Source organism: Coregonus clupeaformis, chromosome 17 (genome assembly GCF_020615455.1).
Source record: "Coregonus clupeaformis isolate EN_2021a chromosome 17, ASM2061545v1, whole genome shotgun sequence".
Taxonomy (NCBI): domain Eukaryota; kingdom Metazoa; phylum Chordata; class Actinopteri; order Salmoniformes; family Salmonidae; genus Coregonus; species Coregonus clupeaformis.
In genome coordinates this window covers 24,844,560-24,859,856 of record NC_059208.1, presented here as the reverse complement: position 1 = coordinate 24,859,856, position 15,297 = coordinate 24,844,560, and the positions used below count along the sequence as shown (strand labels likewise).

Sequence of the window (15,297 nt, the reverse complement as noted above, 5' to 3'; positions counted from 1 at the left end):
ATCATTCAGTTTGAGGTGACTGACAGTTCTGTAATTTTCAAGCTGAAGTAAAACAGGATTGGGGCTGTGTTGCTAGGATACCTCTCTCTGTCTGCATTGCTACATTATGTTACAGGGCCAGGGAGTAGAGTGACGGTAATTTAGCCATTTTTGTCTTGTGAAGCATATAATTGGAGCTGATTCCCTGCACTGTTTCTGCTCTGTTATAAGAGAGGTTTAACACCTTAGTAAGAAATGCATACGACCTATACGAACAATATAATACATTTTTAGCTCCTTAGACAACAATATAATATACAATTGTATTTTATCTGTCAATCAAACACAGAAGCCACTAACACGATTGAGATTAAAGTACTTAGATTCATTAATGAAGGAAAAACCCTTATCAGCAAAACAAGACATTCACAATGTCTAATTCCACTCTAATCAGCAGAGTTGTAAACAACCAACCTGTGTTGTAGAAGAGGGTGGCGATAAAGGTGCAGTTCTTGAAGAAGGTGTTGCTGGAGGTGATGTCTTCAAAGTAGCACTCCTCAAACAGAGAATCCTCAAACACCATGGACTTCATCTTCAGATTCATAAACCTGATAGAGAGACAGAGAGAGAGAGAGAGAGAGAGAGAGAGAGAGAGAGAGAGAGAGAGAGAGAGAGAGAGAGAGAGAGAGAGAGAGAGAGAGAGAGAGAGAGAGAGAGAGAGAGAGAGATTCCCAAACCTTCCATAACAAAGCCATCACCTAAGCAGGCTGGTCCTGGGGCTATGTTCACAAACACAAACAGACCCCACAGAGCCCCAGGACAGCAACACAATTAGACCCAACCAAATCATTAAAAAAATATTTAAAAAATAAAGATAATTCCTTGACACATTGGAAAGAATTAACAAAAAAACGGCGCAAACTAGAATGCTATTTGGCCCAGAGAGTACACAGTGGCAGAATACCTGACCACTGTGACTGAACCAAACTTAAGGAAAGCTTTGACTATGTACAGACTCAGTGAGCATAGCCTTGCTATTGTGGTCCTCTGTAGCTCAATTGGTAGAGCATGGCGCTTGTAACGCCAGGGTAGTGGGTTCGATCCCCGGGACCACCCATACGTAAAAATGTATGCGCACATGACTGTAAGTCGCTTTGGATAAAAGCGTCTGCTAAATGGCATATTATTATTGAGAAAGGCAGCCATAGGCAGACCTGGCTCTCAAGAGAAGACTGGCTATGTGCACAGTGCCCACAAAATGAGGTGGAAACTGAGCTGCACTTCCTAACCTCCTGCCAAATGTATGACCATATTAGAGACACATATTTCCCTCAGATTACACAGATCCACAAAGAATTCAAAAACAAACCCAATTTTGATAAACTCCCATATCTATTGGGTGAAATACCACAGTGTGCCATCACAGCAGCAAGATCTGTGACCTGTTGCCACAAGAAAAGGGCAACCAGTGAAGAACAAACACCATTGTAAATACAACCCATATTTATGTTAATTTATTTTCCCTTTTGTACTTTAACTATTTGCACATAATATGACATTTGAAATGTCTTTATTCTTTTGGAACTTTGGTAAGTGTAATGTTTACTGTCTTTATTTCACTTTTGTTTATTATCTACTTTACTTGCTTTGGCAATGTTAACATGTGTCCCTTGCCAATAAAGTCCTTACATTGAAATTGAATTGAATTGAGAGAGAGAGAGAGAGAGAGAGAGAGAGAGAGAGAGAGAGAGTTTGTTTTAACATCAGAATGACAGATTGACCCTTGACCTATTTACTTTATGAATGGCTCGGTACTCTGCTGTGTTCCCATGACAATGCTGATGAGGGAAGAGGGAAGGGGGACCTACTTGTTGTTGAAGTACTCTCCGTTGCGGTGCACCTGATTCTCCAGGGTGAAGTTGAAGGTGACATGCTCCACCTTCTCCTTGATGAAGACCTTGGTGCGCGAGGAGTACTCCTGCTTCTGGAGATACTTGATCATGTCAGGGAACCACACCGTCAGCCCATAGTAACTGAGGGAGAGAAGGAGATGGATGTTAAGACAGATGGAAGGATCATGATGATATACTAATAATACAAACCACTTAGAAGGTATAGGACACTAACCATATCATCAATACCAGTAATGTAAAACTACATTTTTACTTGAGTCTGACAAAATCAAATAAAAGTTTATTGGTCAGCGTACACAGATTTGCAGGTGTTATAGCAGATGCAGCGAAAAGCTTATGTTACTAGCTCCAACAGTGCTAGTAGAATGCCTTGCAAATACAATCCAAATACACAAATAATCAAAACATCTAACAAGAAATCAAGTTAGTTCATTATACCAGTAGTTCATTCTATGCGGATCTGACTTTGGCTGTATATTATCTGAAAACAGTTTTGGGAGCTTGACTTTACCTGAAGGACATAGAGAACCACACAGCCATCATCATGAGAGTGGTGCGGCGGTACTCAGGAGAGAAGATGGCCAGGAAGTTGCTCCACACCTGCAGGGAGGTTTCACAGACACACACACACACACACACACACACACGACACACACACGCACACGCAAACACACACACACACACACAAACAATATATCTCAAAGGAAGTCTCTCTACAATCCACAACAGCATTAAATAAACATAAAGTTCCATGTTCCACACAAGCCAACAGTAAACACAGCTAGTAAACATAGCTAGGTCATCTCTGCACACAGGCACTTTATAAACAACGTGGGCCTCATATACAAACAATCGTTCCAGTCTCTCATTCTGTCGTTAACAGCATATAAACATGAAACTACTCTGTTCTCTTTGACAGTAATAGCATTGGTGATTGTCATTCAGTGAAGTATGAGAGACCATAGGCGGAAGGTTGCTGGTTTGAATACCTGAGCCAACAAGGTGAAAAATCTGTCGATCTGCCCTTGAGCAAGGTACTGTACTTAACCATAATTTGTTCCAGGGGAGCTGTACTACTATGGCTGACCCTGTAAAACAACACATTTCACTGCACCTATCTGGTGTATGTGACAATAAAATATATTTTTGGGGTATACAGTTACAATTTCGTTTGAGCTAGAATATAACACATTTTTGTTAGACCAATGATTAGCATTCAAAACTTAGAAGAAGAAAAAGAAGAAGAAGAAGAAGAAGAAGAAGAAGAAGAAGAAGAAGAAGAAGAAGAAGAAGAAGAAGAAGAAGAAGAAGAAGAAGAAGAAGAAGAAGAAGAATGGATAATCCTCGCATTCAATTTAGCCCCAGTTGACCAAAGATCCTTAGGCAAGCAAGTGAAATATTAAATCGTCTCTGGTTTAGCTGTTCATTACCAGTATGATGGTATGTTACCTGGTTGAAAAGGTTAAGGTAGAGTATGTTACCTGATTGAACAGGTCAGCAAGCTTCATCCTCCATCTCTGGTGCCAGGCGGTGCCATCTCCCATGTCCACCAGCTCATCCATCTGCTTAACTGTCTTGATGGTGGTCACCTGGGGGCAAAAACACAACTCAGTCACACCAACTTCCTTAACATAATTACTCCCTAAACAAGTTTATCAAAGCTTAATTCAAAGCTTAATTCATCCTCAAATGACTAATAAATTCAATTAATGCGAATTTAACAAGGGTCCTCCTAACTGTAAATGCATGAGAGAGGCTGTGGTTGCACAGAGGCAGTAATTGCAAGATAATTCATGAATATAAAAATGTCCCCTCATGTATTTTCTCAGAATAAAAGACTGCTTCACTGATTGCAGACTAGATGTGTCTGATAGTGGGTGGATAGTGGTTTAGGATGGATGTACTGTGTGTGCGTGTGTGTGTGTCACTCACAGAGAAGACCCTCTCTGGGTAGCCCTTCGCCCTCATGTTGGTGTCATGGACCTGCTTCAGAATCATCCAAGCCTCATCGTGTTTTCCATTCTACAACAGACAAGACAGACTCATTTGTCTAATGAATAGCTAAATAAATAGGAACTCATTATGGTATATTTATCAGGATAATCAGGATCCCAGCAGGTGTTTAATGAAGGTAGCTACTGTAAGTGTCATGATATTCAAACACAGCAGTAAGTCCCAAGTTAAACCCAAGATGATAAACAATGCCTTTCAACTACTATTTTTGTTATATTTTCATTGGTGGTTGGTGGACTGACCTCCAGGAAGAAGCGTGGGCTCTCGGGCATTGTGGTGAGAGCAGAGATGGCTGCCACAGAGGGGAAGGCACACACCAACACAAATACACGCCAGCTGTGGAACTGGTACGCAGAGCCCATCTGGAAACTCCAGCCTGGAACAGGGACATAAAGAGGTTGAAGAACTATGGTGCAAGGGTCATACCAGAGAGCAGTATACAGGACGATAAGCATATGCATCCATGTTTGATAGGAGCATAACAAAGAATATGATGATTGTTTCTGTGTGTATAAATCGTGTGTAATCAATTGTCTTTAAATGTACAGTATGTGTAATCCTTGCTTGGAAACCAAATTTCACTCTGGTGTGGTAGAAATGAACCGACTTTTTGATCGACCAACAACCCCCCAACCGACTCACTGATTTGTTGATTGATTGACTGATTGACTGGTTGGTTGATTGGTTAATTGACATTTCTCACCATAGTGCGGGATGATGGCCCAGGCCATGGCAGAGGCGTAAATGCCACCGATCATCCAGAACATGCAGAGCCAGCTGAGGTGCTCTCCTCTCTTCTCCTGGGCCAGGAACTCAGAGTAGTAGGAGAACACGATGGGGATGGAGCCACCGATGCTGCAGAGAGAGAGAGAGAGAGAGAGAGAGAGACAGAGAGAGAGAGAGGGATAGAGCGATAGAGAGAGGAGAGGGAGCGATAAAGAGAGAGGGGTGGGGAGAGAGGGGCCAGGAAGACATTAGAGGGGAGTGAGAGGGGAAGAGACATTGAGAAAGAGTGAGAGAGTGACAGGGATGACAGAGCACAAATGTGGAAAAAGAAGAGGGGGGAGGGAGAGAATGGGGAAAGGCAATGAACGAAAGAGAGATATGAGAGAGAGAGAGAGAGAGAGAGAGAGAGAGAGAGAGAGAGAGAGAGAGAGAGAGAGAGAGAGAGAGAGAGAAATAAAGAGTCAGAGTCTCTTCAGACCATTAAACCATTTCAATAATCTGTGCCAGCACAATAACATTATCCACATCAATAATAGATAGGCTTCATACACATTTCATCCAGTTGATTTAACCAAGCTGGGATCGCTTACAGACTTACAGCTTTGGGAGTCATTGCAGGCCACATTAATTTTGGAAGCATTTACAGCACTAGTATTTATAGCCGAGTTGTTTTTATAGGAGAAGGGGTGTGTGACAGAGCGTCCTTCCTTACCCCACGCCGGAGAGCAGACGGCATAAAAGGAAAGAGCTGTATCCTTGAACGAAGGAGGAGAAGAAGGCAAAGACGCTGTTGATGGAGAGAGAGATGAGGAGGGTCTGTCGCCGTCCGATCCGGTCGGCCAGGCCGCCCCACACGAAGGCCCCCACCATCATCCCCAAGTAGACAATAAGACCTGAAAGATGGAGAGAGAGAGAGAGGGGTGGGGGAGAGGGAAGGAGAACAAAGGAGAGAGAGAGAAAGAGGGTTGAAAAGGTGAGAGAATATAGGGATGGAGGGGAGAGAGAGGGAGGGAAAAGACTAAATGAGTTATTAATACCTATCAGGGATATTATACACTTAGAAAAAAGGGTTCCAAATGGGTTCGTCCGCTGTCCCCATAGGAGAACCCTTTTTGGTTCCAGGTAGAACTCTTTTGGGTTCCATGTAGAACCGTCTGTTCTACATGGATCTCAAAAGGGTTCTACCTGGAACCAAAAAGGGTTCTTCAAAGGGTTCTCCTATGGGGACAGCCGAAAGAACCCCTTTAGGTTCTAGATAGCACCATTTTTTCTAAGAGTGAATGGATCATAGAAATAGAATGAATAGAACAAGCGTACCCAAAGGAGAAAAGCAAGAAGTAAAAGCAGGAAGTAAAAGCAGGAAGTGTACCCATTAATCTCTGCTGTGATTTGTTGAATCAACTCAACTGACATTACAAAAAATACATTTCATTGCATGAGCCACATCAGTTATGGATCGTGGACTTCAGGAAACAGCAGAGGGAGCACCCCCCTATCCACATTGACGGGACCGCAGTGGAGAAGGTGGAAAGCTTCAAGTTCCTCGGCGTACACATCACTGACAAACTGAAATGGTCCACCCACACAGATAGTGTGGTGAAGCAGGCTGGAGGCTGAATAAATGTGGCTTGGCACCTAAAACCCTCACAAACTTTTACAGATGCACAATTGAGAGCATCCTGTCGGGCTGTATCAGGGCTCTCCAGAGGGTGGTGCGGTCTGCCCAACGCATCACCGGGGGCAAACTACTAGGCCTCCAGGACACCTGCAGCACCCGATGTCACAGGAAGGCCAAAAAGATCATCAAGGACAACAACCACCCGAGCCACTGCCTGTTCACCCCGCTATCATCCAGAATGCGAGGTCAGTACATGTGCATCAAACCTGGGACAGAGAGACAGAAAAACAGCTTATATCTCAAGGCCATCAGACTGTTAAGTAGCCTTCACTAGCACATTAGAGGCTATACATAGATTAGAAATCGCTGGCCACTTTAATAAATGAACACTAGTCACTTTCATAATGTTTACATATCTTGCATTACTCATCTCATACGTATATACTGTATTCTATACTATTCTACTGTATCTTAGTCTATGCCGCTCTGACATTGCTTATCCATATATTTACATATTCTTAATTCCATTGCTTTACTTAGATTTGTGTGTATTGGGTATATATTGTGAAATTGTTAGATATTACTTGTTAGATATTATTTTTGTTTCCTTTTTGTTGTCTTTTTATTCCATTTTTTTGGTTTTCTTGGGGGGGTAGATCAGCTTAATATTGCAGATAGATTGTAACTTCCATCAATGTAAATGTCTGCATCACTTCCAATCCCCCATGTTATATATATATACATACACACACACACACACACACACACACACACACACATACATATACATATATATATATACATATATATATACACATATACACACATACACACACACATACACACATACATACATACACATACATATCCTTAAAAAAAAATATATATATATATTCCCCTTTATTACTTTCCAACCCCGCCACCCTTTCCCTACTTGGAGTAAAGTAGTGAACAACAATGCTTAGGCCTCTACTTCCAGCTTATACTTACTATCTACATTTTATGGACACAGTCAATTTTACAATAATTATATTTTGTTTGTTTTTTCTCCTGAACTTCTTCTACTCTCAACCTCTCCAATCATTTTCATGATGTCCATCCGGTTTGCTTCTATATGCCATATCTTTCTAACTGTGCTCTTTCACAAAAGCTCCCAACCTACAACCTATATACTTATTATGGACACAGTATGCTTACATTATTAGTTATCTTGTTAGATATTACTGCACTGTCAGAGCTAGAAACACAAGCATTTCGCTACACCCGCAATAACATCTGCTAAACACGTGTACGTGACCAATATAATTGGATTTGATTTGAGCATTAAAAAGCAAGATTCTTTGCCAAACCATACATTTTTAAACAAAACGTGATGCTACATTCACTAACACTGGTTGTCAAGTGCAATTCCAGGCGTTCTCTGGTCATTAGTTCTATTTGTATTGACTGCCATGGAAAGTAAAACTACCCAAGCGCTGGTTGGAAAGTAAAACTACCCAAGCGCTGGTTGATAGTTCCAGAACTTTGCAGGTTGCTTTGGCAAACAAAAATGGTTGCTATGGAGGCTCTTCCCCCCTTGCTAGCTAGCCAACTACACAGCTAACACAATCACATCAAATTGAAGCTGGAAAGACAGCAAACTAGCTGCATTTCGTTTCGCTTTATCTTTTTCTATTGACATTTCTTTGTATATGTCCATAAAAATTATGCAGATCTTTTATTTCGACTGGCTGAGAAAAGCTGCCTGTCTGTCTTGTCCCGACTTCCGCCGAGGCTGCCTCCCCTCCTTGTTCGGGCAGGCTTCGGAGTTCGTCATCACCGGCTTACTAGCCACTGCCACTCCATTTTTCATCATTCCATTTGTCTTGTCTTGTCAATCACACACACCTGGTTCTTATCCTCTCATTAGCCCGTGCATAAGTGTTCCCTCTGCCCCCCCTTGTCCTTGTGGGTGATTGTTTAATTGTGAGAGTGGTGGAGCTACTCGTACCTTGTTATTGCCGGGGTAGATATTTCCCCTGTGGCTGTTATTGTTGGAGCTACCGTTACCTTGTATTGCCAGGGTCGATTTTCCCCTGTGCCTGTTTCGTTTGTCGCTATCCAGCGCTATTTGTGTACGACGGAATAAACTCTGCATTCGGTGATTACCCTCCTGCGCCTGACTCCTTCTATCACACTCATCACATCCGACACGTTCATTATTCTGGGACACAGTGGAGATCAACATTGCAACAATGTTGCAAATGCCGGAGATAATGTCTAGATGCTTTTTACAGTGGAGATCAAGTTTATAAATTGCATGGCTGGGCAGATGAGACAGTGGATCTGTAAAAGTAGTAGTAGTAGTGCGTTGCTAGGTAGCAACGTAAACAATTATACTTTTTATGAATGTACCGTCTCTAACAATGGGAATTTTCAAACCACCTGTTGTATAATTAAGCAATAAGGCGCGAGGGGGTGTGGTATATGGCCAATATACCACGGCTAAGTGCTGTTCTTATGTATGATGCAACGCGGAGTGCCTGGATACTGCCCTTAGCCGTGGAGGGTGAATGGGCAAGACAAAAAGATTGAAGTGCCTTTGAACGGGGTATGGTAGTAGGTAGCAGGTGCCGCACCAGTTTGAGTGTGTCAAGAACTGTAATGCTGCTGGGTTTTTCACGATCAACAGTTTCCAGTGTGTATCAAGAATGGTCCACCACCCAAAGGACATTCAGCCAACTTGACACAACTGTGGGAAGCATTGCAGTCAACATGGGCCAGCTTCCCCGTGGAATGCTTTCGACACCTTGTAGAGTCCATGCCCTTACGAATTGAGGCTGTTCTGAGGGCAAAGGGGGGTGCAACTCAATATTAGGAAGGTCGATTGTAGATTGTCCGGACCAATATATACAGTACCAGTCAAAAGTTTGGACACACCTACTCATTCCAGGGTTTTTCTTCATTTTTACTATTTTCTACTTTGTAGAATAATAGTGAAGACATCAAAACTATGACATAACACATATGGAATCTTGTAGTACCCTTTGCCTTGATGACAGCTTTGCACACTCTTGGCATTCTCTCAACCAGCTTCATGAGGTAGTCACCTGGAATGCATTTCAATTAACAGGTGTGCCTTGTTAAAAGTTAATTTGTGGAATTTCTTTCCTTGTCACGACTTCCTCTGAAGCTGCCTCCTCTCCTTGTTCGGGCAGGCTTCGGCATTCGTCGTCACCGGCCTTCTAGCCACTGCCGCTCCTCATCTCATCATTCCATTTGTTTTGTCTTGTTTATTACACACACCTGATTCATATCCCCTCATTAGTACCTGTATAAGTGTTCCTCTGCCCCCCTGTCTTTGTGTGTGATTAGTTATTGTGGTGTTGACTCTAGCTCGGTGGAGCTACTTTGTTATTCGTATCGTGTGCCTTGTTTTTCTCCAGTGCGTATTTACCGCACTGGAGTGTTTTACGCATTGCTGCATATCGCTGTGTTCCTGAATCACACACCAGTATCATGGAGTCAGCAGGAGCGGAGAACATGCCTGGAGTTGTGGAGTGGATCCGGGAGCACTCCAACATGATAGCCAGCTTGGGAGAAGCGATGGATCGGGTTCTCCAGGTCGTCCAACGCCTGGAGAGGAGAGAACCCGACCCTTCGGGACCAGCAGAGCGACCGGATCCAGCCACCCACACCCCAGCGCCCAGAGGGATTCACCTATCACGACTGAGGGAGTACGACGGGACAGCGGCCCGTTGCCAGGGTTCCTCCTGCAGCTGGACCTCTATTTTTCGACCATCAGCCCGGCTCCATCGGAGCGGGAGAAGGTGTCCGCCCGCCCTCGTCTCCTGCCTCTCGGGGAAAGCCCTGGAGTGGTCTGGAGTGAAGGAGGAGACGCGTTGGACATCTACAGGGCGTTCGCTCACCTCTTCCGGGCAGTCTTCGATCACCCCACCCGAAGGAAGAGAGGCGGGCGAGCGACTGGTCCACCTGAGGCAGGGGACGAGGGCAGCGCAGGACTTTGCCCTGGAGTTTAGAACTCTAGCGGCTGGGTCCGGGTGGAACGAGCAGGCCCTCATCGACCACTTACGCTGCTGTCGAGAGAACTTCCGAAGGGAGCTAGCCTGCCGGGATACCATGTTGACTTTCGACCAGCTGGTGGACATAGCCATCCGGTTGGACAACCTGCTAGCTTCAAGAGGACGTCCTGGAAGAGGCCTGCCCGTTTCACCCCCCTTCAACCCGGATTCCGTTCCGATGAAGCTGGGTGGTGCAGCGATCCGGGAGAACGGAGGACGACAGCTCCAGTCACTCTTGGTGCAGGAGAGGACATTCTGCTGCACGCTGTCGTCAGGGTTCTTCCGGGTCTGGAGGCGGCAGGCAGGGCACTCTCGCGTCACCCCAGGTAGCGCAATCCTACACTCGATCAGAGCCCTCTGCTGCGCACTGCACTATACACGTCCACTTCCCTGATTACCCGGTAGTTCCCCAGTGTAAGGCGCTGGTCGATTCAGGCGCAGCTGGGAACTTTATGGACAGAACTTTAGCTAATAGTCTCTGTATTACATTGGTTCCCCTACCCATTCCATTGCCCATCAGATCACTTGACAGTCAACCATTAGGTTCAGGTTTTGTTATGGAAGTTACAGCACCAGTCACGATGATCATGCAGGAGACCCATAGGGAGCAAGTCACCTTCTATATTATTGAGTCCCCTGATTTCCTTGTTGTGTTGGGTCTTCCCTGGGTCGCACTACACGACCCCACCTTTTTATGGCCGCAGAGGGTTCTCACGGGGTGGTCGCGAGAGTGTCAGCGTAGGTGTCTAGCAATTTCCGTTGGTGCAACCACGGTGGAAAGTCCAGACACTACCTCCACCGTGCACATTCCCCCCCGAATACCTCGATTTGGCGCACGCATTCTGCGCCCATCGGGCGGGGGATTGCGTGATAAACCTTTGGGTAGACGCTGTGCCTCCCAGGAGTCATGTATATCCCCTGTCGCAGGCTGAAACGGAGGCTATGGAGACATACGTCTCCGAGTCCCTGCGCCAGGGGCTCATACGTCCCTCCAATCCGCCCGCCTCCTCGAGTTTATTTTTCGTGAAGAAGAAAGACGGAGGTCTGTGCCCTTGTATTGATTACCGGGACACTTAATCTAACCACCATTCGCTATAGCTACCCTCTACCCTTCATCTCCTATGTTATCGAATCAATGCATGGGGCGCGCTTCTTCAAGAAATTAGATCTCCGGAGTGCGTACAACCTGGTGCGTGTTCGGGAAGGGGACGAGTGGAAGACAGCATTCAGTACAACCACGGGGCATTATGAATACCTGGTGATGCCGTACGGGTTGATGAATGCTCCATCAGTCTTCCAGTTCTTTGTGAACGAGGTGTTTCGGGACATGCTGGGTCGCGGTGTGGTGGTCTACATCGATGACATTCTGGTGTATTCCGCTACGCGCGCCGAGCATGTGTCCCTGGTTCGCAAAGTGCTGGGCCGACTGTTGGAGAATGACCTACAGTGGGGAAAAAAAGTATTTAGTCAGCCACCAATTGTGCAAATTCTCCCACTTAAAAAGATGAGAGAGGCCTGTAATTTTCATCATAGGTACACGTCAACTATGACAGACAAATGTAGGTTTTTTTTCTCCAGAAAATCACATTGTAGGATTTTTAATGAATTTATTTGCAAATTATGGTGGAAAATAAGTATTTGGTCACCTACAAACAAGCAAGATTTCTGGCTCTCACAGACCTGTAACTTCCTCTTTAAGAGGCTCCTCTGTCCTCCACTCGTTACCTGTATTAATGGCACCTGTTTGAACTTGTTATCAGTATAAAAGACACCTGTCCACAACCTCAAACAGTCACACTCCAAACTCCACTATGGCCAAGACCAAAGAGCTGTCAAAGGACACCAGAAACAAAATTGTAGACCTGCACCAGGCTGGGAAGACTGAATCTGCAATAGGTAAGCAGCTTGGTTTGAAGAAATCAACTGTGGGAGCAATTATTAGGAAATGGAAGACATACAAGACCACTGATAATCTCCCTCGATCTGGGGCTCCACGCAAGATCTCACACCGTGGGATCAAAATGATCACAAGAACGGTGAGCAAAAATCCCAGAACCACACGGGGGGACCTAGTGAATGACCTGCAGAGAGCTGGGACCAAAGTAACAAAGCCTACCATCAGTAACACACTACGCCGCCAGGGACTCAAATCCTGAGTGTCCCCCTGCTTAAGCCAGTACATGTCCAGGCCCGTCTGAAGTTTGCTAGAGTGCATTTGGATGATCCAGAAGAGGATTGGGAGAATGTCATATGGTCAGATGAAACCAAACTAGAACTTTTTGGTAAAAACTCAACTCGTCGTGTTTGGAGGACAAAGAATGCTGAGTTGCATCCAAAGAACACCATACCTACTGTGAAGCATGGGGGTGGAAACATCATGCTTTGGGGCTGTTTTTTCTGCAAAGGGACCAGGACGACTGATCCGTGTAAAGGAAAGAATGAATGGGGCCATGTATCGTGAGATTTTGAGTGAAAACCTCCTTCCATCAGCAAGGGCATTGAAGATGAAACGTGGCTGGGTCTTTCAGCATGACAATGATCCCAAACACACCGCCCGGGCAACGAAGGAGTGGCTTCGTAAGAAGCATTTCAAGGTCCTGGAGTGGCTCTAGCCAGTCTCCAGATCTCAACCCCATAGAAAATCTTTGGAGGGAGTTGAAAGTCTGTGTTGCCCAGCTACAGCCCCAAAACATCACTGCTCTAGAGGAGATCTGCATGGAGGAATGGGCCAAAATACCAGCAACAGCGTGTGAAAACCTTGTGAAGACTTACAGAAAACGTTTGACCTGTGTCATTGCCAACAAAGGGTATATAACAAAGTATTGAGAAACTTTTGTTATTGACCAAATACTTATTTTCCACCATAATTTGCAAATAAATTCATAAAAAATCCTACAATGTGATTTTCTGGATTTTTTTCCCTCATTTTGTCTGTCATAGTTGACGTGTACCTATGATGAAAATTACAGGCCTCTCTCATCTTTTTAAGTGGGAGAACATGCACAATTGGTGGCTGACTAAATACTTTTTTTCCCCACTGTATATGCCAAGGCAGAAAAAAAGTATGTTCTTCCAACAGTCCATCTCCTTCCTCGGATACCACATCACCACCTCAGGTGTGGAGATGGAGGGAGACCGCATTTCCGCTGTGCGGAATTGGCCGACCCCAACCACGGTGAAGGAGGTGCAGCGCTTCATTGGCTTTGCCAATTACTATCGGAGGTTTATCCGAGGCTTTGGCAAGGTCGCAGCTCCCATCCCCTCTTTGTTGAAGGGTGGGCCGTCCCGGCTCTGCTGGTCTGCTGAGGCAGACAGGGCTTTCAGTAACCTGAAGGTTCTGTTCACCTCAGCCCCGGTACTGGCCCATCCCGATCCATCATTGCCCTTAGCAGTGGAGGTGGATGCGTCTGAGGTAGGGGTAGGCACTGTCCTATCCCAACGCTTGGGCACGCCACCCAAGCTCCGCCCCTGTGCCTTCTTCTCAAAGAAGCTCAGCCCGGCGGAGCAGAACTACGACGTTGGTGATAGAGAGTTGTTGGCTGTGGTCAGAGCCCTGACCGCGTGGAGGCACTGGCTCAAGGGGGCAAAACACCCTTTCCTCGTCTGGACTGACCACCGTAACCTGGAGTACATCCGGGCAGCGAGGAGGCTGAACCCTCGCCAGGCCAGGTGGGCCTTGTTCTTCACCCGGTTTGATTTCACGTTGTCATACATACCAGGTACTAACAACATTAAGGCAGATGCGCTGTCACGGCTGTATGACACAGAGGAGAGGCACATAGACAACACCTCCATACTCCCGGCCTCCCGCATTGTGGCGCCGGTAGTGTGGGCGGTGGACGCGAACATAGAGCGGGCGTTACGCACAGAGCCATCTCCACCTCAGTGCCCTGCTGGCCTGCGGTACGTGCCGTCTCTTGTCCGTGATCGTCTTATCTATTGGACACACACGTCTCCCTCCTCTGGTCATCCAGGTATCGGTCGTACAGTGCGCTGTCTGACTGGGAAGTACTGGTGGCCTACCTTGGCTAAGGACATGAGGGTGTATGTCTCCTCCTGCTCGGTGTATGCCCAGAGTAAGGCACCTAGACACCTCCCAGCGGGTAAGTTACATCCCTTACCAGTTCCACAATGGCCATGGTCCCACTTGTCTATTGACTTCCTAACCGATATTCCCCTCTCTCAGGGTAACACCACCATCCTGGTTGTTGTGGACCGCTTTTCTAAAGTCTGCCGTCTCCTTCCGCTGCCCGGTCTCCCCACGGCTCTGCAAACTGCAGAGGCTCTGTTTACTCACGTCTTCCGGCACTACGGGGTGCCCGAGGACATCGTGTCTGAACGGGGTCCCCAGTTTATGTCCAGGGTCTGGAAGACATTCATGGAATGTCTGGGGGTCTCGGTCAGCCTGATCTCTGGGTTTCACCCCGAGTCTAATGGGCAGGTGGAACGGGTGAATCAGGATGTGGGTAGGTTCCTGCGGTCCTACTGCCAGGACCGGCCGGGGGAGTGGTCGGTGTTCTTGCCATGGGCTGAATATACCCAGAACTCTCTCCGCCACTCCTCCACTAATCTAACTCCGTTTCAATGTGTCTTAGGGTATCAGCCGGTTCTGGCACCGTGGCATCAGAGCCAGATCGAAGCTCCTGCGGCGAACAACTGGTTTCGGCGCATGGAGGAGACATGGAACGCTGTCCACGTCCACCTCTAGCGCGCCGTGCGTCGCCAGAAAGCCAACATTGTACCAGGTGATCGGGTCTGGCTCTCGACCCGGAATCTGCCCGTCCGTCTGCCCTGCCGGAAGCTGAGCCCGCGGTTTGTGGAGCCGTTCAAAGTCCTGAGGAGAATAAATAAGGTTACTTATAGGTTACTACTCCCTCCTGATTACCGTATGAACACCTCGTTTCCTGTGTCTCTCCTCAGGCCGGTGGTGGCTGGTCCGCTCCAGGAGTCTGAGGTGCGGGGGCCCCGGCGTACTCCGTCCGTTCCA

General features: G+C 46.4%; 1 protein-coding gene across 1 annotated transcript in view; it reads right to left on the bottom strand.

Annotated features, from left to right (window-relative positions):
* The window catches only part of sv2a (synaptic vesicle glycoprotein 2A), a 50,478-nt gene that overhangs the window by 6,456 nt on the left and 28,725 nt on the right, over positions 1-15,297 (bottom strand). Inside the window, exons 3-10 of the mRNA XM_041852793.2 lie at positions 5,344-5,524; positions 4,609-4,760; positions 4,148-4,281; positions 3,825-3,914; positions 3,374-3,481; positions 2,404-2,492; positions 1,848-2,012; positions 454-587 (exon numbers count right to left, since the gene is read on the bottom strand). Coding sequence (XP_041708727.1) covers positions 454-587; positions 1,848-2,012; positions 2,404-2,492; positions 3,374-3,481; positions 3,825-3,914; positions 4,148-4,281; positions 4,609-4,760; positions 5,344-5,524 — 1,053 coding nt within the window. The remainder of the gene's footprint in view (positions 1-453; positions 588-1,847; positions 2,013-2,403; positions 2,493-3,373; positions 3,482-3,824; positions 3,915-4,147; positions 4,282-4,608; positions 4,761-5,343; positions 5,525-15,297) is intronic.